Source organism: Artemia sp. Qi Xiang Cuo, chromosome 20 (genome assembly GCF_049724085.1).
Source record: "Artemia sp. Qi Xiang Cuo chromosome 20, ASM4972408v1, whole genome shotgun sequence".
Lineage (NCBI taxonomy): Eukaryota > Metazoa > Arthropoda > Branchiopoda > Anostraca > Artemiidae > Artemia > Artemia sp. Qi Xiang Cuo.
Genome location: NC_142813.1, coordinates 25,669,004 through 25,694,432, shown reverse-complemented (window position 1 = coordinate 25,694,432; position 25,429 = coordinate 25,669,004). Strand labels below are relative to the sequence as shown.

The window sequence follows — 25,429 nt, the reverse complement described above, 5'->3', positions numbered from 1 at the left end:
TCTCTATCTCTTAAAAGGGCACTAGAACTTCAACTTTTCAATTGGAAACTCACGAAATACACATATTTTAAAATCCGACTTGTTTGAATCAATAATTTGCCTAGATGTTGGCTATAGCCTCTGGACATTGTTATTAGTATGTATATTCTTGATAGATCAACCCATTTGCAATTACTTGCTATTACAGTATATATTTGTCACTCAGATTATGATGTGGAATCAAAATGGCTGCATGTAGGGAAATTTCTTGCCTTTTTATGACATAATCGTTAAAAAAAAACTATTAATTGCAAAAGTATTCTGAATTCGTATTGGCTAATTAAGAATATAAACTACATTTATGTTGGCGTCTTTAAAAATAATTTTAGTTTGATCAGGTTGAACCAATAACAATTATATTTTGACACTTGTAAGGAGCCTTCAAAAAAATTGGAATGAATTTGTCGCACTAACAGTATTCCAATATGTTACAAATTCAAGATAATAGTAAGGTGTCCCCTGACCCTGATGTTATTCCTGTAATTCAAAACGTCATATCAACTGCAAATCTTGGATGTCAATTGGATTTAAAAAAGATTGTACTACAAGCCCGGAACGCCGAATATAATCCTAAACGGTATGCCCCTGTTATTATGAGGATAAGAGAGCCTAGAACCACAGCCTTGATGTTCAGCAGTGGAAAACTGGTCTGCTTCGGAGCAAAGTCAGAAGAAGATTCGCGATTAGCTGTAAGAAAATACGCTAGAATTGTACAAAAGCTTGGCTTCAATGCTCAATTCTTAGATTTCAAAATTACAAATATACTTGCCGCCTGTGATGTGAAGTTTACAGTACGTTTAGGATGCTTAATCTTAAGCCATGGACAGTTTAGCTCTTATGAACCTGAGCTTTTCCCCGGATTGATATATAAAATGGTCAAACCCAGGGTTGTCCTTCTAATTTTTGTCAGTGGAAAAATCGTCGTCTCCGGCGCCAAAGCTAGACAGGATATTTACGATGCTTTTGAGAATATTTATCCTGTTTTAAAAGGTATTAAGAAATAGTTGTGTTTGCGCATTTTTTTATTTACTTAATTATTTTTGTATAGCTTATATTATTTTCAGATTTTCAGTATAATCGATTAATCAGTCTAGCTTGAAAATTTCTAGTAAAAATAATAATAGATGATTGTAATCAGAGACAACGCCTATAGTAAATTTTTTTTCCAGAATAGTTTCAGAAAATAAAAGGGGTGGTCGTATAATTCTCAGATGGGGCTCGCTCATTCATGCTCATTTTCAGCAATTGCGCAATTGCGTTTTTTTAGGTCCTCCTCATGCCCTACTTTGAACAAAAAATGCTTTTCCGAAGTTAAGGCTTGAACGAACTTTTTGCAACTTGTAACATATCTTGTTTTTTTTTGTTTTTTTTTTTTTTTGTTTTTCAGGCCAGAAAATCTCATGGTGCCAATTTTCAAAAAAGAAATGTAGAGTTGTTTTTTAGAGACAATGCATACATAAACAAATGAATATACAATTGCTCGCTTACAGAGACTAGATAAGATGTATATATTGCAGAAACTATAGATCATTTAAGAAATTAAATTTTATTTTGAAAAGTAATTACGCCAAATTAGCCCTTTATCTAAATTATTGTTATAGAAGAGTTAAAATATAATATAAAAAGCGTTGGTTGAGGGGGCGGTAGCCTCCTCATATTTAGAATAATCCGTGAAGTGGTGTTAAGAACGAACAGAAATTAAATAAAAAGCACAAGTTTTTTCAAAAGAAAGTAAATATCTACATTAAAACTTAAACAGAAAATATTCGATGGTTGATGGATTGCTCCCCTCAATTTCCCGCTTTTTGTACTGAAGTTTGACTTATTTCCCCAATTGTTCAAAAATAAATGCTCTAACGTGAAGACAATGGGAATGGGATAAAAATTATTTCTCGCAATGCCTCAATGTTGGAAGGACTTATTGATGCGCATTTGCCTTCGATAATTATATTTTGGATTCAACTGTTATTAGGCGCAATTGGTAATTATAGCACTTGCAAATATAAACTGGCTATGTTTTAAAAAACAAAGACACACAATAAGCTCTTTTCCTGGAAATATCATCCCCAAAAGTTAAGCTTTAATATAATAAAGAGTATGGTTTAAAAGTGTGTTAGCTCTCCTCATAAAGTGGATTTGAAATTCTTTTTCCGAAGGGCGAGGGTTCGATTCTTGGTGTTGCCTGTTATTTAATTTGGGACAGGGGTCAGTGGCGTAATTCTGTAAGCTCAGCCAGAGTCGTCCCAGCTCTAAATGAGTACGTGGAGAAATCTGGGGAAGGTAAACAGGAAGGGTGTGCGAAATCCCAGGTTGGCTAGCCCCCATCCCTTCTCGCCTTCCTGGCTGAAGGGCCTTGAAACGGAGATCAGCACCGCCGGTTTGGTCTTTAAGAAGTCTAGTGCCGCATCCTTTACTCTTTTTACCCCCCCCCCTCGTATCTAGGGTCACTCTAGGTACAGTATTAGGATCGAACAGAAGTTAAATTTATAGCGATTTTTTTTTTCAAATGAAGGTAAGTAGCGACAAACAAATAGAAATTTTTGCGTTATACATTATAGTGAGTGCCCCTCTCCTCAACCTCCCGCTCTTTGTGCTAAAGTTTTATGCGGTTATGTTAAAAGCGTTTAGGAGTGCCATGGGCATAGTTACTGGGTAATTGTAATTTTGTAAATGCTTTATCTGCCGATTGCCCTGTAAAACATTTCAACTGAAAACGTTATTATTTCAAAGAAATGTGCATCAACAAACTCTCGCAATGCATTTTAGAAGATACGTTTAGTTTCATTCCGATTGAACTTGCGTTCGGGTATTCGTACTAAACGTGGAAGTCAAATAGGGAAACTCATGCTCGAAAAGAGGGAGGTTGTGGAGGGGCAGCCGCCCCCCATACATTTAATTTTTTGTTCTTTTTATATAATTTCTGTTCCTTAAAATCGCCTCGTTTAGTACGAACTTACCATATAACAGCTATCATATAAATATACATTCGTGTGGTTATATAGATCTTGTCTAAAAAAAATTAGCAAAAACCGAGCGTCCAACTTAATTAATCCTCGATTTCACCCCAATTTTCAGACCCGGGATTTGTATATATTTTTGATTTCATAATATTTTTTAGTGGCACCAGATCCAAATCGATTTCAGTATGAAGAATCATCTGGGTTTTATTACGATCCAGTAACTGGGTTATATTACCATTCGGACTCACAATATTACTATGACGACCAAAAACAAGAATATTTATACTGGGATGTAACAACTAGTAAATATGTTAGTGTAAAAGAAAATCAGCCAGAAAAACAAGAAGAAACGAAAGCGGAAAAGAAGGAGAAAGATGAAAAATTGATGACTGCAAAGAAAATTCAAAAGGTACTTTTTCTATTCCTATTTATTTGTTTACTTCCATTTCGTGTCTTAACTAGCAGTAACTAGCTTAACTTGCAGCTGCCACTGCAACCACGATTGTTCGAGGCATTATGACCGCAGATCGGTTTAGTTCATGAAATAAATAATGGAGAGAATTCAAGGGACGTCTTCTAGAGACAAAATCAACAACCAAGAAACAAAGTGTTATTTTTATACACAGAAATAGAGAAGTTTTCAAGGAAGTTTTTGTTAAAAGATGGGGGAGGCAGGACTCTGAATTTTATGTTTTAACCTCTTTTTTCAATCCTTGCCATTTTATATAAATAATAATAATAATTTATTTAAACTCTCCATAACGAAAATTATAAAAATTCTGAAAAAAAGGAGAAAAAGGGAGAGAGGGGAAAAAAGAAAGAAAAAAGACACATAAAGCACACAGACTAGCAAATGCAAAACTAGAAAAATACAAAAATGAACAAAGAAAATTAGAAAAGACATCAGAGGCAGATCCCCGGCGCCGCGCCGATAAGGGAAGACTGGTGTCGGCGGGGCCAAAAATAGGAGCAGCGGTGCACCACCGATGATTTTTTCGTGCCGCCGCTGGTGAGATGTTTGCGGCTCAATCAATGTTGACCGCAAACATTAATGTTATCATCAGTCTTTCTCAAATCCCAGCTTGAATTCACAAAAGATTCGGGTTTATTCATGAGTTAAAAACTTCCCAAGTCGCAGGCTGGACGCTGGTCTTCTTCGTTATTAATCAAGAGAACTAGAGATCTGGTAGAAACGAAATGGCTGTGGCGCTTCAGAACCGTTGCATAATAGTTGAAATAATAGATAATAGATTCGCCGTGACATTTAATAAGATTCAAGGAATCTAATTAAAAGGGAGCACACGCAAAAGCCAAATTGGGCCAGTAGCCTTTGAGAAATCCAAAAATAACCAAGACAATGAAAAAGTCCCAATGGGGAAACCTGAGTCTATCAAAATATTTCTATGGTTTCCCAGGGAATTTGATATCATTCTTTTTCCGTCTCCGCTTTAGAGGAAAAAAATAAGTAGCCTTTTGGTATCCCTGTTTTCGATAAAAAAAATTGAGGTATTATCATTTAAAAATGATAGCCCCCTATCCCCCCTCCTATAGGCAATAACACACAATTTGTTTATTAATCATATTTTTGTGTCACTTCAGTTCCAATCTTCAATTCCCTAACCTTGTATATACTCTGTACCTAAATTGTGCTTGTGTCTCAATAGAAGGTTTTTTATTTGGGGGGGGGGATTTCAGAAAGAAGATCTATTTTCTTTGACCCATCCGGCGTTCAATAATTGTGTATTAAATATTAAGAACATACATCTAAAAATAGCAAAAGAAAATAAAATTCTACAAACTTATGATTCAGCTGTCGCAATTATCTGTTGGCTATCAATTTCAAAATCCAACCGAACGTGTATAGTGTATGCGTTCTGTTCAACTTAAAAATAAAATTCTTGACTGCGAATGATGTAAGAATCTTATAGCAATCGGGAAACTGCATTCGAAACGGTTTAATCTCATCAAACAGTTCGTGGTAACGAAATTTAAGTAAGGAGTTACCCGGCTCAATAGTAACCGAAACTCTAAAAAAACAGAACGTTGATACTAATAGATACATCAAAAGAATTGGATTTTTATGCTGATTTCAAATATGTAAAGTTCATCAAGTTTAGTGTTACCCATCAAAAGTTACGAGCCTGAGAATATTTACCTTATTTTCGAACAAGGAGAAAAACACCCCCTAAAGTCATAGAATCATAATAAGAAAAAACACAACATCAGATTCAGATAACGCTATTTTAGAGATTTAAAGCTCCTATATGCAAAAATATGGAATTTTGTATTTTTTTTATTTTTTTTTCGAGGGGTGATTGTATCGACTCATTGGTTCTAAAATATTGTGAGAGGGATCATTTGAACAGAAATCAAAAGTTCTAGTGCCCTTTTTAAGTCATCAAAAAAATTGGAAGGCAACTAGGTCCCCTTCCACGCTCATTTTTTTCCCAAAGTCACCGGATCAAAATTTTGAGATAGCCATTTTGTTCAGCATAGTCGAAAAATCTAGTAACTATGTCTTTAGGTGTAAAATGACCCACCACAGTCCCCGGGAGAAGGGCTACAAGTGGTGAACTTTGCCCGTTGTTTACATATGGTATTTGTTATTGGAAAGTATACAGCCATTTTTCTTGGGGGGGGGGTTGTGCTTGGGGTGGATTTTTAAGGGGAGAATCTTTCTTTGGGAGGGAACTTTATGACGAGTGAATATTCTAGGGGAAATGTTACACTGGGGGGTTTTGACAGAATTACTATACGAAATTCTGTTTAATTTTCTTACATTCTCTTTGCTAATTTTTTATATAGAGATGTTCCGGGGGAATTATCCGGGGGCTTTTTTTCCGCGTGTTTTGTTTTCTGGGAATAATTTCCACCGAAGGGGACATTTCTGGAGTGATCGAGAAACCGATTATAGATTAAAGTCTTATTCAAAGGAAAAAATGCTAAGGAGAATTTTTCAGGGTGAATCGTCCACAAGCAATTTTACGGAGAGGGGTTGGGGATTCTCAGCGAGGAAGGAACTGCCTGGAGGAAATTTGACGGGGGTGGTACACTTTACGTTGGATGAAATCTCCACGGAGGAGTGTTCCGTGAGGGGGAAGGGTATATTTTATAGAGATTGAGCCAGATTTACTGGCATTATTTGAAAAACGAATAGAAATTATGCCATATATGAAGGGTTGCCCCTCCTCAATACCTTATTCTTTACGCTGAAGTTTGACTGTTTACTAAAATTGAAACACAGGGGCTGTTTAATTAGAAGTTTTTAGTTTTAATTAGAAGTTTAATTAGGAAGTTTTTTTTAATGTGCTAACAGATTTAGCGTAAAGAGCAAAATTACTGTCAAAATTACTGTTTTAATTTTTCATGCACGGTCAGCCAAAATCGAACCTGCATTAGTTGAAAGATATTCAGAAATGAAATAAAAAATAAGTTGTTTTTTTTAACTGAAAGTAAGGGGCGACATTAAAACTTAAAACGAACAGCAATTATTCCGTATATGAAAGGGGCTGTCCTGTCCGCAACGCCTCGCTCTTTACGTTAAAGTTTGACTCTTTTTCACCACTCTAATTTTAAAACAATAAAATACAATAAACCCCTCACTCTTTAAAGTTTCATTCGCTAAAGTTTTTATTGCTTTAAAAAAGTGGCGGTTTGACACTTCGTTGGCGGTCGATGCGCCGGCGTGGCGCCAGGGTCTAGCAGAGGCAACGCTATAGCCTATAGTAAAGGCCATACGGCTCCAATGTTTTATTGTTATTATTTTTTCTCCAGAGTCACTTCATATAAAATAAACTTCGGAGGGGGCTCATTCGATTGGAAATCGAGAGTTCTAGTGCCCTTTTTAAGAGTTAAAAGTGATCGGAGGGCAACCAACCCCCCCCCCTCCCCGCCCACGCCTTTTTTCCCGAATGCATCCGATAAAAATTTTGAGATGGCTATTTTGTTAAAAATAGTGCAAAGATCGTATAACAAAACTCCGGTGTCGACACAACCCCCCAGGGCCCGGAGGCTGGCGTTGTAAGCTATTCCCTGGGGGCATATATGCCCCCCCCCTTCCCACGCTTATTTTTCTCAAATGTATCCAACAAATTGTTAAAAAATAGTACAAAGATCATATAACAAAACTCCAGTGTTGACACAACCCCCCAGGGCCCGAAGGCTTGCGTTGTAAGTTATTCCCTGGGGCCATATATGGTTCTTATGGAAGGGATGCTCGTATAAACTTCAAAGAGGGTTCATTTGACCGGAAATTGAAAGTTCGAGTTCACTTTTAAGAGTCAAAAGAGATCGGAGGGCAACTAGCCCCTATCCCCCCACACCCTTTTTCCCCAAACCTATCCGCTACAAATTTTGAGATAGCCTTTTTTTTAAATAGTTCAAAAATTCGATGAAAAAGAATTTGGTGTCGACGCAACCCCCAAGGCCCGGGGGGTGGGCGTTTTAACTGTTATCCTTGGGGCGTATATGGTTCTTATGAAAGGGATGATAGTATAAACTTCAGAGAGGGTTCATTTCATTGGAAATTAAAAGTCCTAGTTCACTTTAAGAGTCGAAAGAAATCCGAGGGCAACTAGCCCCATATCCTTTTCCCCAAAGCCATCCGATGAAAATTTTGATATAGCCATTTCTTTAGAAATAGTTCAGAGGTCGGATAAGAAAAATTTACGTGTCGACGCAACCCCCTAGGGCCCGGGGAAAGGCGCTGTAAGTATTGCTCTGGGGGCATATATGGTTCTTATTGAAGGGGTGCTCGTATAAACTTCAAAGAGGGTTCTGTTGACTGGAAATTGAAAATTCCCCTTCGCTTTTTAAGAATCAAAAGAGATCGGAGGCAACTCGCCCCCTCCTCTTTTCAAAATGCTTCGAAGATCATGTAACGAAAATTATAGGGTCGACTCAATCCTTTAGGGCCCGGGGTAGGCGTTGTAAGTTATGCCTGCTGTTATGGAAGGGATGCTTAATAATAAAAATAGTTTAAAGGTCAGAGAACAAAGACTCCCGTGTCAACAAAACCACCCAGGGCCTGGGGGCGGGCGTTGCAAGTTATGCCCTGGGGACATATATGGTTTTTATGGAAGGGATGCTCGTATAAACTTCAGAGAGGGTTCATTAGAATGGAAATTGAAAGTTCTTGTTCAATTTTTAAGAGTCAGAGATCGGAGGGCAACTAGCCCCGCATACCATTGGAAAGTTAGGAATTTTACTATTCCTACAAAGGAAATGGTTATGAACACCTTCCATTTAACATTTTAAGTTTATTAAAAATACTAAATACTGATGAAATTCTGCTGTGTCTGTACCACAGAGGTAATCGTAAAAAAAAACTTTGCAAATTTAAAATGCACTGAATTAATGGATCTTTTTTCTCGACTGGAGAAAAAAGAGCGGAGAGGAGCCAAAAAGAAAATATGCTGGACTGAGAAAGTGTTATAAAGGTGGCCTAATGTACGTCGGTCGAACTGACCTCTGACTCGGGCAAGTGCTCCATATGTCTTTCTAATATTTTCTTTGAGACTATGGATTGTGAGGTGTTTTCGTCACGAAGCGTTTTGCTAAAAGGAAGGCCAAGATATAAAAAAGACTTCTTCTGGAACTACAGTTCCATCTATATTAATAGAGATGTGACCTCTAATCTGTCGGTTAATACACAAAATTAAAAACTTTGTTTTGGACAGTGTAATGGATAACCTAGTGGAATTTAAACTCCTAGAAATTGAGGTCATAGCTTCCTGCAGCCAAAATAGATTCTCACCTAATAATAGAAGGTCATCAGCGTATAAGATTATGACTGATATAAAAGCCATCTAGAGTGACCAAAGGATGCAAGATCGTTTTAGCCGAGACGAATTAAACGGCCAAATCTGATTCGAGGAGTAGAATTTTGGTACCGTAACCAAAGAGATTTGCAAATGAAGAAATTCACCCCAGATTTCAAGAGATATAAAAAACCTGTTCACAATTTTTTTTTTCTTAAAGCTTGCTCAGAATCGGACAAACTATAATAAACCTGTAAGAAGAGCAAACTGAAAGGTGTTGACCTCGTTTTGGAATACAAGAAGTTAGACCCTCACAAAACGACTTAAGTACATAATTCTGAGATAAAGCAGTTTGAAATAATAAAGAAAGCTGCAAGAAAAGCTCGGGAGAGCCATGCTTCGAATGTTCGGACATGATCCTATCAAGAGTCACAGACTTACCAGATTTCAGAAATGGTACCCGGTTTTCAATATCAGAAGGTGAAACTGTAATAAAATTCCTATGGGGAATTAAATCACGAAAATGCGTTAATAGTTTTGATTTAAAGATGGTGTCTTGAGGAGGAGGGTCGGTTGCAAAAACTTTAAAAAATGTTTGATCCAACCTTCCATTGAAATAACATCTGGAAAAAGAGGTAGGAAAGGATGTCAATTTAGACACGTAGTGTTATAGATGGGAAAAGTATTGCTGATATTGGATGATAGCTCAGTGATTTGATGCTTTTTCCACGAATGGACGTGCTTACGGAATTTGTTCTGTATACTTTGTAAGATGGAATAGGACCCCAGACCGTAGCTTATCAGGTTCATTCCAAACATTACGCCAAAAATAGTTACGTTCTTTTGCCTCTTTAAGACCTGAATACCTAGACCAGCCTATTTTCCTGGTACCATTCCTAATTCTTTCAAGAGGAACGGAAGCAGTGGCTGCGATTTTTAGAGCGTGAACTATCTGGGTTAGATAAAGCTCAAGGTCTAGGAGATCAGATGAAGGAGAAGTAGCTAGAAGATGGAAGGGGACTTTAATTTTATCTAGTAGAGAATCTACAGTAAGCTGATTATAATGTAGATTTATTTAATTTCAATTCAGTTTTTTGAACCATTTGAGCACGGAGTTAGTAGGCAAAGATGAAGGGTTAATAGGGACTAGTAGCTCTAGATGAAAATGGTCACTTAAAACAAGTTCATTGGAGAAGACCACTGACTGAAACTGTAACTCAGATATATTTGTCAATGCAAAATCTATATTTGAAACGCTTCCAGAAAAGAGTGTGTAAGTGAAAGAACGTGTTTAGTCCTTAATAAATAAGTCACTGGGCAAAGAAGAACGGGGTAGGGAAACGTCAGTCAAATCGTCAAGTCAGTCTTAAAGTCATCCAAAGCTAAAATCAATTTATTACTGGTCCTGGCCAAGTCTTTTTGGCCAGTTTAATGAAATTTGTGCAATTCAGTTTCAATCATTTTAACATAGTTTTTCCTTCTTTTTTTGCAATTTTTATGAACTTGGCCTTTCCCCAGAATAAAATCTTGGGTGCATGGTTGTTCTTGGCTGTGCTTCCTCATTAATCTATAATTGGTTGATTAGAGGAAACTTTATTTCAAAATGTTCTGTTAATTTTAGGATATGGAGAAGTGGGCCAAAAGGCAACGGAAAGAAGCCGCTAGACAAACCACTACTGCTACAGTTCAAGCAGCACCTACTGAAACTGAAGTCAGAAAGCAAGCAAGCACTGCAGACATTGCCTTCTCAGTTATTGAAAGGAAAGAAATGAGCTCAGTAGCAGATGTTATGAGAGTTTACGCTTTGAAACAAGAAGAAGAAAATAAGAAAGAAGTTCCAGTTTTGAGTGATGAAGAGCCAACATTTGTTGATCCACACACAGACTATGTCAAGAAAGTCTGCTTGCTTTGTAAGAGGCAGTTCCCTACTCTGGATGTTCTTCAGAAGTAAGTTGTCTCTTTTTATTTAATAATCTCTCGTGCTTCATTACACCAAGGAAATTTCAGATTTTAAAGTTGCTTTCAGTTTAACTCCGTCGCATACCACTCCAGTCACTTTTTTGGGAGGAAGAAAGGGCTAATGAGCCCTGAAATGAGCAAAAAACTTGCTGTTCTTATCAGTTTCAAACTAGCAGCCCTAACGCCCTTAAACCCGGGAGCATAATGTATAAAGAAACAAAACGATTTTTTGCCGGTCCAAAAACTTTAACTTGTCGGCTCAAAATTTTTTTCTTTCAATTTTTTTCAGTAGGTGGTCAAGACGAACCGAATGGAAAAAAAAGAGAGATAAAGAAAATTTTTTTGTCTCCCCCCTCAAAAAAAAAAAAAAAAAACGGGCGAAAGACTTTTTCTTCCGAAAGGCTTGAAACTTACACCCGTGAGTTTCTTGGCCAAAGGAAACCCTCGTGCACAAAAGAACGACAATTTAGATTGGGGTGGGGGCACTGCTCCCAATAACCAGGAACTAGCCAGGTTGTCCTGATCACTTTCAAAATTATTGTCGCATTTCCCAGGTCCAAGATGAACCTAATACAAAAAACTAACTTGGGGGCATGCCCCCCCCCAAAAAAAATGCCCCCCCATGCCCCCCCAGCAAATGGGTACATTTGTAATCAGGCACAATATCTGTTGGGCCGCTATGTAGGTCAATGCGTGCTGCTTTTTTTAATCCTTAGAGCCCTATTAAGGGGACGGGTTAGATATTGCTCTAGGTGCTGAAAACAATACCCACGGCTACGTCTATACGTAAGACCCCATCTCCCATTTATAAAATAAAAGTTCAAAGTAGGGATAAAATCCTTTTTAATAGACAGTGTATAATAAATTTCACAAAAAATACCAGATATTTCGGTCACATATACAGTGACCGTCGGTAGCCCTTCTTGAAATTTCTACAACATCGCTTTCTATAAAACTACGTTGAAAAAAATGGCTACCTAAAAATTTTTATTGTATGTGTTTGGGGAAACGGTGGGCGTGAGAGGAGGTTAGTTGCCCTACAATCATTTTCAACTATTGAAAGGGCACTAGCCATTTCAATTTCCAATCAAATGAGCCTGTTTTGAAGTTTCTTCGACAAAGCTTTCTATAAGAATCTTGTATGCCCCCAGGGCGTAACTTTCAACCCTTATCCGGAGGGCTGTGGGGGGGGGGGTTGTTATCCTTAAAGACCTAATTTCCAAAACTTTCAACTACGTTGAACAAAATGGCTATCGAAAAATTTTGATTGGATGTGTTTGGGGAAAAGGTGGGCGTGAGAGGGGGCTAGTTATTCCCCAATCACTTTCGACTATTAAAAAAGACACTAGCCCTTTGAATTTCCAATCGAATGAGAACTTTTTAAAGTTTCTACGACAAAGCTTTCAATAAAAAACCTTATATGCCCCCAAGGCATAACGTATAACCCTTGCCCTGAAGACTGTGGGGGGAGTGTCCTGCTCAAAGATATAATTTTCAGAACTATCAGCTGCGTTGAACAAAATGGCTATCTCAAAATTTTTATTTGATGTGTTTCGGGTAATGGTGGACGTGGAAGGGGTGTTAGTTGCCTTCCAATCACTGTCGACTATTAAAAATGGCTCTATCCATTTCAATTACCAATCAAATGAGCCCTTTTGGAAATTTCTACGACAACGCTTTCTATAAAAAAAAACCTTATATGCCCCCAAGGCATAACTTCCAACCCTTGCCCTGAGGGCTGTGGGGGGAGTGTCCTCCTAACGTTGCCCGATCGGACAACGTTAAAGGGGGGCTGTGGTGGGAGGGTCGAAACTTACGGCCCCCTTTCCCCCATGAACATAAAGTCGGAGGGGGATGAAATTTCGCATGTTTCTTAGTTTGAGCTTAGGCTACAAAATGCGATCACCGCCGTCTCTCTGCGACCGCTAGGACCGGAAATCGCTTAACATTGTGGTGCGTCGCCTCTTAAAAGAGGCACAAGTGTGTCTCCTTGACATTGTCTTACTGTTTACTATCCATGCACATAAGTGAAGCTTAAAGCCAACAAGACAACATGAAGTGATTAAGATAGAAAATTATGACTCTTCCAATTAACATAAATTTTTAAAATATTATTGTCTCTTACCCTTGTGGTAGTGGTAGTGGAGGAAATCGTGCCTACCGATCGGGGGTTTTCAGGTTCAATCCCGCACGCCACAAGGGAAGTAGTATTAATTAGCATAAGGTGTTAATTTTTTTTTTTTTTTTCTTGTAATACTATTTTTTTTAATTGATTTCAATGTATAATGTTATTATAATGAAAATACCAAAGAGTAATCTTTTGCGATTTTTTTTAAAGGGTTTTTGCTAATATGAACGAACAAGCAACAATTGTGGTTGGTCATGCTTTTTTTACATTTGATTTTTTCCATTAAATTCTCCCTCATTATAGATTTTTCTCTCATTAAATCAGAGACCAACGGTCTATCATTGCCTACAGTATGGAGCCATAATTGCAAATATAACAGGTCTTTAAAATAAAAGTTCAAAATAGGGATAAAATCCTTTTTAATAGACAGTGTATAGAAATTCACAAAAATACCAGATATTTCAGTCACATATACAGTGACCGTCATCAGTAGTAAAACTGATGACGGTTTACTACTGATGACGAGTTTTACTACTGATGACGGTCACTTTTATTTTATTGTCATGGAAAGGCAGTGTGGTGTCCGAAATTATCTATATAACAGGTCTTGTCTTGAGTTGTTTTAGTTATTTGCTCGTGTTCGTAGTTATCAGGGCCATCAGAAGACGATAGAGGAAGGGAACTTATATCCTGAACCTCGTATTCAAATTGTATGGTTGTGGAGGCATTACCGATAAAAATTTCTGTCCCCAAGTTACTATTGTGTATGCTGATGCGTATTGAGATATTTTAAATGCTTATGGGACCAAATCCATTGCGTTCAGGCATGCTTTTGTAGGAGCATGAATTGGTTCCTGTTACATAACAATCAGCCGGCTCATTAAAGTGTTTCTGTATCTACAGCTTTTCCTCTGATCTTTGATTGTTGGTCCTAATTATGGATTAGGAAAAATATCTATATGGGTTTTTACTATTTATTTGTTTTACATTATGTCAATTATCGGTTGTGCAGGGACCCTACTATAGTTCATAATGGTTTTTAATAGGCAACACGTAAATTTTGAATCATTGTGTCTTCTTAGATTAGTAGTCTTCCGAGAAAGAAGCTAAACCGATCGACAGATTTGTGAATTTTTTTACATCCTCTACAGTGAAAATCCTGATGAATAGATGGCGATAAGGAGCAACGCTCAGGCGTTACTGCATGTTTAGAAAGATGAAAATAGGTATAAAGCTACCTTCCACGAAGATCAATAATGCACGTGCCAATTGTTCAAGTCAACAGAAATTTTGGTATTCTGCTCCTTAGGTTAGTCTCTAAAACGTACAACGAAGGCAGTCTCACTAGTTCTTTCCTTCTTTTTTTTTTTTTTTTTTTTTTTTTTTTCATACCCACAATTTTGGATTATATTTTGTACCCATCATGTATACTCATGGTGCCTGGTTTGGCAGCTCTAAAATTTCATAGGAAAATTATATTTCTGTCAAAACCAGTGAACTAATGAAAATGTTTTTTAATTCAATACAGGACGATTTTATGGGTAAGCTTCTTTTTACAATTTAGGGTAAGGGTTCGTACCTTCCTCCTCCTGCCCACAATTAGGGTCCTTGATCTGAGCTTAATTAGTAGAGTTATGAAGAGATTAAGCTTATTCTTCTACCACTTCAAGAATTGTATAAAAGAAACTTCTTTCTGCATATCTTCTAAGAGAGGGAAAGAAGCAGGCGAAGCGTATTGAAATGGATGAGGAACTATTGAATTGGTCGTAATTTGTCGTTAAGCTTAATGAGGACGATAGTCTGCTTTTGTGTTTTAAAATAGATGACTTTGGATAACTGTATTGATCGAGAAAAGGTTAGGTTCTTAATTATGTATAAATGGTTTTACTTCTTAAGATGTAAAAGGGATGCCGGTATAAAAGCTTGAAATTATATTGAATTAGGTCAAAGTTTTTTAAATAGATTAACTCCATTGGAGAAACATTTAAAAAAATGAGAAGGAAAATGTATATCCGATATTTTGGAATGAATTTTAAGGGTTGTATTTTATGTGGAGAATATGTTGAAATAAATTTAAGTATGGTGCTAGTCGAAGAGGAGTCTATTTAACAGAAAAGTACTTGATGAAAGTTAAAGCCTGCTCAAATGCTTCGACGGGAAAATCTTGATAAATTTCGAAGTAGTTACTCGAGTTGGATTCAGCACGTGTAAAACCATTTAACATGTTCGAAAGTCAAATTTAGTTGTCAAACGAAAAAATATAAATAAGAAATTAGACAGGTAAGGCTATAAATAAAAGTTCAAATAGGGATACATCCTTTTAATAGTTGATAATTCACAAAAAATATTGGATATTTCGGTCACATGTGCAATGACCGTCATCAGCAGAAATACTAAAATAAAATTATCTACAGATAAGATTGTAGTGTATAATCCTTGTTATTACTGAAGAAGATTAATGCGGATCGCCTTGACTTAAGAGATTTAACCAGACTTAAGGGTTGAAAAGAACTTCGCGTTCAGTTGTACTAAAAAAAACTCAATTTGAAAGGTTGTCAATCTTAACCTGAAGACTGTTTGATAGTATTGGTGACTTCTATTCGGTGTTGTAGTAATTGAAAAGGTAATATTTTATTTGAAACACGTTTCACCGGGAAAAGTAAAAAATAAGTTTGGATTTGTTGTTTGTTATGAAAAAACTAATATTATATATAATTCAGATTCTAACCTCTACAGTTATGTGTCCAATTGTTCTTGAAAAGTTCCTCTCTTATTCTCATCCTGTAGTTCATGTCGAGTTTGTATGATGGATTTCAATTAGCCTGTATATGAGCTTAGCTAACATAACTAGCAAACACCATACGGTTATTTTTAAAAAATTTTATAGTTTGTATTTGGAGTTCTTTGTATAAAAAAAAGGAGCGAAAAAAGATTAATGCCAGTGGCGTACCTGGGGGGGGCAAATGGGTACATTTGTAGTAAGGCACAGTATCTGTTGGGCTGATGTGTAGGTCAATGCGTGCTGCTTTCTTTAAAATCCTTGGAGCCCTATTAAGGGGACGGGTCGGATATTGCTCTAGGGGGCTGAAAACAATACCCAAGGCCACGCCTATACGTAAGACCCCATCTCCCATTTATTGAGAATCATAATCATGTGTGTATTGTTATTACTGTTTCATACTAACACGTCCACTTCTTCTGTAAGAATCTTGCTTTGTGCTTTTAAGTCTTGTTGTCGACTTTTTGGAAAGAATTAACCTTTTAGTAGGATACTATTCGCTTGTTTTGACTTTCTTTAGTCCGTTGGTTTTTTTGTCGGAATGTTGCAAGTGTCTGATTTATCATCTGTAGATGTTTGTGCGATAGCATGGTGACTATTCTTTTGGGATTTCTTTTAGAAATTTTGATGCTTTACTTCTTTCCTATTCTAGCAAGCTCTCCTTTTTCCTCTATGCTAGGGATGTAAAAGAGCAAATCTACTTATCATGGTCTAAAGGGTATTTTGTCGTTCCCAAAGCCAAAGAACCTGGTTATTACTTTCCAGGAATTAGTTGGTACGTCTAGCCGTCTTTATCTGCCGCATTTGCAGAGGCGTATTACTTCACAAAGGTAATTGAAACGAAATATATCTAAAATGTGTAATTTTTTTAATAAGATAGTAGAAATACAATTTAATTTTAAAAAAATAAAAAATAAAAGTAAAATATAAGTCTGGATTTGTTTTTTGTTGTGAAAAAACTGATTTTTGTTCATGGAAGTTCCTTGTTTGTGTCCGAGGTAAGGAAAAAAATTGATATCAAAATCATCAATTTCCAGCTGCTTCTGTAATCGAGAATGGGGTTATAAGGCATGTTGATAACGAAAAAGAAACTTCTAACCATCTTAAGAACCTAATTAGAGGGGGGAAACGGATCATGCCAATCGATCGAGTGTGTTGATTTGCATAACATTTTCCATAAATCTCAGTTTAAAAATGCTTTATAAGGCCTTTTGAATTGCAGAAGGATAATGAAAAGAAAATATCGTTCAGTTTTTTGTTGTTTTTTTATGACAAAAAAAAAAATTATTATTGATCTTTGGTATTGCTCTTCATTTTCAGTGAACATCTTTCTGACTTCAAAAGCTAAGGATCAAAATCTTGAAATGTGTCGGTGAAAGTAGCTTCTACGAACTTCACTTATGACCTTTAGATAGAATAGCGGTGAAAATGATGTTATTCACCTGTGTGCACTGGTCATTCAGAGTTCATATGTAAACACCCAGTTGCGCCAATTAGGGGAGAGGGGCAAATTTTTTACCCCACTCCCTAGATTTAAAAAAAAAATCACTCTTTTTGTCATTTTCGTTGAGAAGTACCCTTTTTTTGTATCTACAACCACCTTCCATTCTTAGATTTTCAAAAATACATTTTAGGTCCCCTCCCCGTTCAACATTTTTATTGGTTGACTCCACTGGCGACACCCTCACTGCAGATTACCCTCTTAATAAAAAGTCCATCAAAAATATCTTAACATTTGGGCTAGTTCCGGAAATTCTTTGAAACTTCTGTGTTTCACTGAGCAAGTCATATGTTGACGATTTCTCTCGAATGATTTTTTATTTATAATTTTTTGGGAAGGTTGGTGTTTTAGGGAGTGGTAATGACCGAACCGCTATAAATCAATAAAATTGATTTAATAGTTGTTTACTGATGTTTTGTACCAGGCTGAGAAAATACTAGGCCTCGCAATTTTCCTTTTTTTTTCTCTCTTTTTTTCTTCTTTTTTTTTGAAAATAAGTGTAAATTTCAGGTGGTTTTTTTTGTTGCTGTTTTTTTATTCCATGTAGCCGTAACAAGTTTGATTTCTGGTGGCGCATATATATTTACTTTTTTTAATAAAATTCTTATTATTATTTCTTTAAAAACTTTTCCTTTAAAAGGTTTTTCGTATGTACGAAACATAGATCATACAAAAAAGTGTTTTTTGGTTAATGCTAAAAGACGGCTTGGTTAGGTGCCTTGACCACACACGTAAATAAACGGGTTGAACAAGTGGTTGAAAATGTGTTTTTTTGTATTGGTTTTGCATTTATCAGTAAAAGCATTTTGAGACAGTGTTGGTGGTCTTTTATGATGGAAGGTTCGGTATTGTGATTAATAATTTGTTTATGTACGTTTTTGTCCTTCTGTTGTTTTCTTTTCTACTCCTAATATATTACTTTTTATTTGGCTATAGATAGTGTCACATTGTAGGGTATTAGTGAATATGATGAATTGTTGGAAATGCGTCTTGTTATGTGGTCATTAATAGAAAACGTGGGTACTAGTGCATTAGATGGTCACTTTTATATATTGTGCAAGGAAACCAGTCACGAAAAACCCGCCAGACGGGTTAACTGCAAGAGACCGCTATAGAGAAATGCAATGCAAAGCGTGGTTTTCATTGCGTTTACGATATTTAAACAGTTGTTTCTTGGGGTTTAGGGGGGGGTACCTAGGTTAAGTTAGGTTATGTATTTAATATATGCTATGCCACCCCCACCCCACCCCTAATGTGCACATATATAGCCCACATTTGTTTATAAACTATTATATATTCATCCTATTTTATTTTATTTCATTAGTATTAACCAAACTTGACTTCTTTAGAAGTGTATAGAAGTGACCATCTAATGCACCAGTACCAAAATGTGTTATATGTCTGTTGCCAGCAGAGATTTGGTCGCTCTAATTTTGTGAACTGGAAACACTTCCAAGAAATGAAAAATATAGAAAAACGGCGAACTCCTGATGCATTCTAACTAATTCGGACAGCAATGGATTATCTAAATATAAGTCGTGTTTTCAGAAAAGATTTTTCTACTAATGTAGAGTTTAGTTCAACTCGTAATTTTTTGCTATAATTGAAGGGTGTAATTTTGCCATCTGAATAAAAGAAAAGCGTTACCTAAGCTACCTGTGGAGGTTTTTTTGCGTCACTTCGTAAATGACGTACATTAGTCCGGTTACTGCTGGGGATGTTTTATGCTCTTATCATATATTAAGAAAAAAAAATTTCAGCAGTAGGCCACTTCATATAGGCCTACTGCTATGTACTGTGAGCACGATTGATGTCACATTATTGATATATATATATATATATATATATATATATATATATATATATATATATATATATATATAAATATATATATTCATTTTTAGAGATTCTTCATGTTTTGGTGCTTGGAACACAACTTGTTCCTGCCAATCGGCTAGAAACTTTTGACCAAAAATAACTTGACTGCCGAATACTATGAAAATAGGCTACATAGTTTTTCTTAGATTTATTTTCAATGCATAGTTTTACTTGGATATATTTTCCCTAAAATTCTGTGGGGTTCTTGTAATATAGGCTGTCTAATTAGATTCTTTTGTGTGTATTTTTTGTGTTTCATTCCGTGAGATTAAATCGTAAAATATGTTTTATTGGGGGAGACTTAATTACATAAAGAACGTTTCCTCTTCTAGTTGGAAATTTCTTATTTCAGGCGTTGAATCTTTCCTAAAGGGGCATTAGATACTGAATGAAAAATGGTCTTTTTTTAGTAGCATAATCGTTAGTCTAAATGGCAATTAATTTATTTTATGACTCGTTCAAGTTGCTCAGTTGCCAGACAGATATTCAGCCCAAAATTACAAATAGAATTGACAAAGAAGATATATTGCTGATGTTAGTTATAATAGAATTAAGAGATTCGTGTAGCGGAAGTTTTCTTCTACTGTTTTTAGTCAAAAAACAGGCTAAGGAAAGAAAAGAGGCTATGTCTTCTATGGTCTTTTAGAAACTCTTAGCCAAATTCAAACGTGGTGTTTGTCGTACGCTGCAATTTTGGATTGCCTGATCGCGATAGGCAAGCAACCACCCTCTGTGAAGCCTCTAAGTTCGCCAAAACCTTCCTTGGTCTCATTTGTTAAAACCTACTTGCATAGAGTAGAATTATACTTTTTTCAAAGAATATTATGAGTTTAACCTACCTGTAGGTGGGAAGTAGCTGGCATGGGATGGGAAAGATCGGAGGATAGAATAGATGGGTGACATTTTGCTTTTTACTAAGTCAACGTTACGACGTTGACTAATAACTATAATAAGTACGATTCAAGAGGTTCAGCATTTGCACCTAAGAATATTACAGGCAAGTATTTGCACGTAGATATGCACCAAAGCCAATTATGGGTTTTTCGTCAACTGTGGTATCTCAAGTGCTATCTGTGCTCAAAAGAATGTTGAGGAATTGGAACTCCCTAAAAATACAAATATTCGGATTAATGCGAGCCCAAAATTCAAACGTGGTGTTTGTCGTACACTGTAATTTTGGATTGCCTGACCGTGGTAGGGAAGCAACCACACTCTGTGAAGCCTTCAAGTTCGCCAAAACCTTCCTTGGTCTTAAGATTATTTGTTAATACCTACTTGCAGCCTAATCTTGAATAGTCGTTTTCTTTCTTTTCCTTCCTTGAATTTTTAGTAAAAGAAAATCCATGGGCATTTGATTCCTATACACCTTGAGGTTGTACCCAATCCACCTAAGCATCTTTTTTTATAATGAACACATAGAGTGGATCACTAGCTCGTATTCCTTACCCTATTCTCCACGCAATACCTCTGTAAATGTATAGTAGCTTATTGTATCTAAACTTTTGCCTATAGCTATTCTTCAATAATTCCCTTGAAAAATATCTATTGTATAATTTCCTTTTCCTTATTTAGTGTCCAGGCTTCTGCTACCGGCTATTGTTCTAACCATTCATGATATTTTTAGCAGGCACAGATCCAGAAAACTGTACCAAGGATCTTCCCTGCCAAGGCAGCCAAGCTATGCTTAAACTTGCGGGCTTTGTCCAGTGTGTTTCGACCCAGGCTTTCATATAGGCCTTCAGACTTGACTATTAGCGTTAGCAGGCTAATCCCCAGAAAAAAATCAGAATTTTAGTTTTTTTCATGAGATTAAATAAAGATAACTTATTTAGAATTTATTTTAAGGCACCAGCAGTTATCCAGTCTTCACAAAGAGAATCTAGAAAAATGGATAAAGAATAATCCAGATTATCCTATTGGGAACAGCGCTGAGGCGCAAGAATATCGAGATAGAGCTAAAGAAAGAAGAGATAAGTTCGGAATAGATGAAACTCCACAGCCCAACAGATTAAAGGTAAAAACCATCATTCGCATTATTTATCTTTCAGCTGTCCAAGATCTAACCATGTCATGCACAATCAAGATGTTCAGCGGCCTTACTGTATTGGTTTGTTACATCTGAGGTACATGCCTTTTCATGAATGTTGAACTTTGTTGAATGTTGAACTGAATGTTGCCTTTTCAATTTATTCTGTTTCGAAAAACGATCTTTTTCTTTCTGATCAAGTAGCTACAATTACTGGAAACTTGTTTACTATTCATTTATGCCTAATTTCTTTGACTTATTGGCGGTTGCTCTGTCCAGGACCAATATTTATTATTGCTGAAAACTTTTGAGGGTGCAAGTATAAAGTATTGGTTGGTGTGTCCAAAACTCAAAATGACTGTAAGGATTTTTGTTGAGACTCCCTAAATCTACGCTGCTTCTCTACTAAAGTCATTTGGGTTGATCCTGGTAATCTTGAAGATCTCCCCCCCTAATCATTCTAGAGGAGATTTTAATCTATAGTAATGGTGGCCTTTTACCCATGTTTCATTCCTCTCAATTTAAGCATTCTCATGGATTCCAAAGCTGAGTTTATTACTCGCCCAGAGCCTAGTTACCTGTCTTTATACTGCCCGTCAATTATTATTTTTTTTCTATCAATCATTATTTGATCTGCTATTTATTATTGTTGCTTTTGATCCGTTGCAATGGGAAAATATTCCCTACTGAGTGGATTCGAATAAAGCCTCCAATAATTTTTTTTGTGATGAGGTATAATGTTTTTCTTAGCATGATATTGTAAATTGCTTGGGTAAGTGGCAATCCCGAGATTGGTACCGTGAAGACGCTATATTAAAAAAGAATAGATTAGATATTTTCCAAGAATTAGTCTTAGATTTAATAGATTATATCAGTATTCTTTATCGGTATTAATACAAAATGAATTAAATTCCGCACAGCTGAATTAAATTCCTTTTTTAAAATTTTCTAAACCAGCGATATCAATTTAGAATTCTCTAAATCTAATTCGTAGTAATAAAACAGATTTGCTGTGATGGTGGAATAAACGATTTAAATGAATCCCGTTTACGCACCTACGCTGAAGAGGACCTTCTATTGAAAACATCCTTGGGTTTTAATGACAGTATTGCATACTAACAAATTTTCGCGCACTTGTATATTTAGCCGATGCATTTTTTCATGTATATATTTTTTTTTAATTTTCCTTTATATGGAATTACTTGCTGAAAAGGCAAGTAAGTCCTTTTCATTTCTTTATATGGAACTATTCATTTTTATTTGCTTTTTTGGCCAGTTGAATTCAGCTTCATTGAAACTTTTTTCTTATTCGTTGCATTATAACACTGTCTATTTTATTCCCATTTTTCTTCTTGAGAAATGTATCAAATAATTTATTTTTCGGGGGGGGGCAATATATTTGAAAAGGGTGTTTTTCCCACTGATCTTTAATTTTTCCAGGAGGTATACTTAACTTATCTTGGTTGAGGTGTTATTACGGCTTTAAAGAGGAAAATTGACATTGATAGATTTTCTCATTTTTTTTTTTTTTTTTTTTAATGGGCGGGGCTTTTTAGAACTGCCATGTTAAATTATGTTCTTCTCATTATAAGCGTTGAATATAAATATTCTCCTTCAACGTTTTGGTATTTTGCTAGCATTTGTGTTCTGCCCCATTACACTGTATGGCAATCACAATGTTGATAAATGAAACAGGTTCTCTTTTTTTCTCTTTCTTTTTACCCTTAGAATGTTATCTCTTTTCCCGATTAAGATTTGATTATTTTGCTTTTTGGCAACATAGAAACATACAAATCATAAAGCAGTCCCTAGGACCAAAGGTCGGCGACTGGGTAAGCAATCGAATTAGATTAGGCTGTTTTTTTTATAAAATTAGTTGAAAAAGAAGAATGAAAAAAGGAAGAAAGCAATAACTTTAAATACACCATAACTGAAACAACAAGTGAAAAGCAGATAAATTCATACATGAAATACAAAAATCTTTGTCCTTATTTGAAAACACTGAGTTGAGGTGAACATGACCAGCACACTGAGGTAAAACTCTCTAATTAAGCGAGATTTTCCTCTACACAAGGAAATAATTATATAGCTTATTTCAGTGTCCTAGATATAATTGTTAACGAAATAAATGAATTTTGGGTTTTTGAGAATTCCAGGTGCGAGACTTGGTTTGAGAATTAACGTTGAGAGGAGACTAAATTTCTCAGACTAGAAGTAAATGAGGATGAAGATATGATGTTAGTTGACCAAATTCCATCTAGTTCATAGCTTCGCTGGTAGCATTAGTAATAAAGATTAGGAATACAAGCTTATAATAATAAATATAAATATAATGATAAATAAATAAATATCAAGGTTAAAGAAAAGCTTATAAGAATAAGAAGATAACTCTTCGATTCAAGATTAGAATAGTTGAAGCTGCGGTGATAGTGGCCGAGTATGACTTTGAAATTCAGGTACTTCGAAAATCTGGCAAAGATTTCCATAGGAAGATAATAGATTTCCAGGGGGCTTGTCTTGAGGCAGTTTTAGTTTCTCGTTTGACCGAACGTATATCAAACAATAAAATGCACGAATGTGGTTCAATCCCACTTCTTGGAATCATAATGAAAGAAATAAAGAAGTTCATCTGTTACCGGTGAAGTATGATCACTTTTTTTTTACCATCAATCTAGGGCCAAATGGGAAGTTTGGCCCCAGGATGGGATGTGAAGAAAACACTAGAAATGGTTTTAAGGAAATTGGAACTCCTATTGCGGGAGTAAAGAGTTGATTTTTGAACAGATTTTGGTTGAGTAAGAGCTTGCGAAGCTGTGTCCCCCTCGGACGGCTTGCAGCTGCAATGGGTTGTTAATAGTAATAATAGTAGATTATTTGTCACAGTTGGGGAGAATTCTATGGCTATCCATCAGCATTCAACAGCGAAAATCAGTACCCGTTAATCTCCTAACGTATAGTAAAGAGGAAAACAGGCTAAAAATGTTGACATTGCTTTCTTTTTCTTCTTCTGTAGCGTCCGTATTTTCAGTTCCTCTGTCTTTTCCAAAAACCAAAAAAAAAAAAAACATAAACAAAGCTTTTGGCTTCAGACGGTTTTATTTACGCTGAGTGACAAAATGCCGTTTTTTTTTTTTAAATACCAAAATCAGAATTTTCATCGCCCAAGGTTTTTACATTTATTTTTTTTTCCTCTGGAAATAAAAATAAAATTGTTACACAAAAATCCTGGTCGGTAAGAAGAAAAAAAAGTGTAATTACACTTTCGATTTTAGAGTACAAAGTGGCGTTGTGTAAATTTTCCAAAAGATGGAAGTCCTTTTTTTCTTCTTTTTTTTGGCTGTAAACTCTTGGTTTCGCCGAAAGAAAACTATCCTCTGAAAATTGTCCGTTGAATACTATGGGAGGAGGAAAATTCCGGATCATGATTTCTAACTGAGCGCAAGAAGTTCTATTAGGATCGCATATTAAGGTTCCTGAATAAAATCTGTCCCTCAATAGTCTAATTTTGTCCCTCGGTATTATTGTGTTTCAGTAAAAAAAAAATAGTCTTTTTTTCTGTAATGCAACGTCCGGCCCAAGACGAAAGGCATTATCTAAGATTTTATAGTTTTTATATGATTTCAGTAAAAAAGCGTTTTAGCTTTTTCTGGGAGCAGGTGTTTGGTCTGGGATTTCAATGGTGGGGTTTGTAAAACTTTCTACATCTAGGCCTTTACTTTCATTCTAAGGAAAATTTACTTATTTTGCAAGACCAAATATCTGCTGTCTTCAACTGAACGTAGATGTGAAGTGTTCAGATGCCAATCTGACCAAGTCTATGAAACAAACGGTGGAAACAGTTAAAATAAAAGATGCATTGTTTTATTTATTTTGATTTGAATTTAATGCATAAATCATCCGTTAAGATGCATTCCCAGAGTGTTTGGCGTTTTTTTTTTTTTTTTTTTTTTTTTTTTTTTTTTTTTTTTTTTTACCTTGTTCACAGTTGTGATTAGCTATACATGAATTTCTAGCCATCACATAATTACTTTGGACCAAATAGGGCGGCTATAAAGAGGAAGCAAATTATGGTTGGTGGATAATGATTATCCCTAGACATTGATGTTCAGCATGGTTTTGGATCAAAAAACTATTTTGATCCAAATCCATGTGATTTGGACTTACGGAGAATGCTCTTAAGAATATTTTGCAATGGACTTAGTCATCAAAATAGTTTTTGGTGTTTAATGGCAATAACCTATCTCTTTTTCATTGTCGGTTGTTAATACCAGACACTACCTGACGACTAACCTTACTACTGTCTAAAGTTAGACTAAAAGTCCTTTGACGCTAAAACGTCAAAGGATGTTAAAAGTGGACTTGGCGAGACCCTCCTCTGGTCATATGTTAACTTTGCCATG

The 25,429-nt window shown here is 35.9% G+C and overlaps 2 protein-coding genes across 4 annotated transcripts in view; both read left to right on the top strand.

Annotated features, from left to right (window-relative positions):
- Window positions 1–25,429, top strand: part of LOC148940042 (RNA-binding protein 5-like) — a 150,177-nt gene that overhangs the window by 78,288 nt on the left and 46,460 nt on the right. For all 3 annotated transcript variants that reach the window (XM_089106288.1, XM_089106290.1, XM_089106289.1), the window contains exons 12-14: window positions 3,158–3,408; window positions 10,380–10,705; window positions 20,849–21,017. In XM_089106288.1, the coding sequence (XP_088962414.1) occupies window positions 3,158–3,408; window positions 10,380–10,705; window positions 20,849–21,017 (746 nt within the window). The remainder of the gene's footprint in view (window positions 1–3,157; window positions 3,409–10,379; window positions 10,706–20,848; window positions 21,018–25,429) is intronic.
- On the top strand, window positions 438–1,043 carry Tbp (TATA binding protein). The gene has a single exon (XM_089106291.1). The coding sequence runs from the start codon at window positions 465–467 to the stop codon at window positions 1,041–1,043; it is 579 nt and encodes a 192-aa protein (XP_088962417.1). The 5' UTR covers window positions 438–464.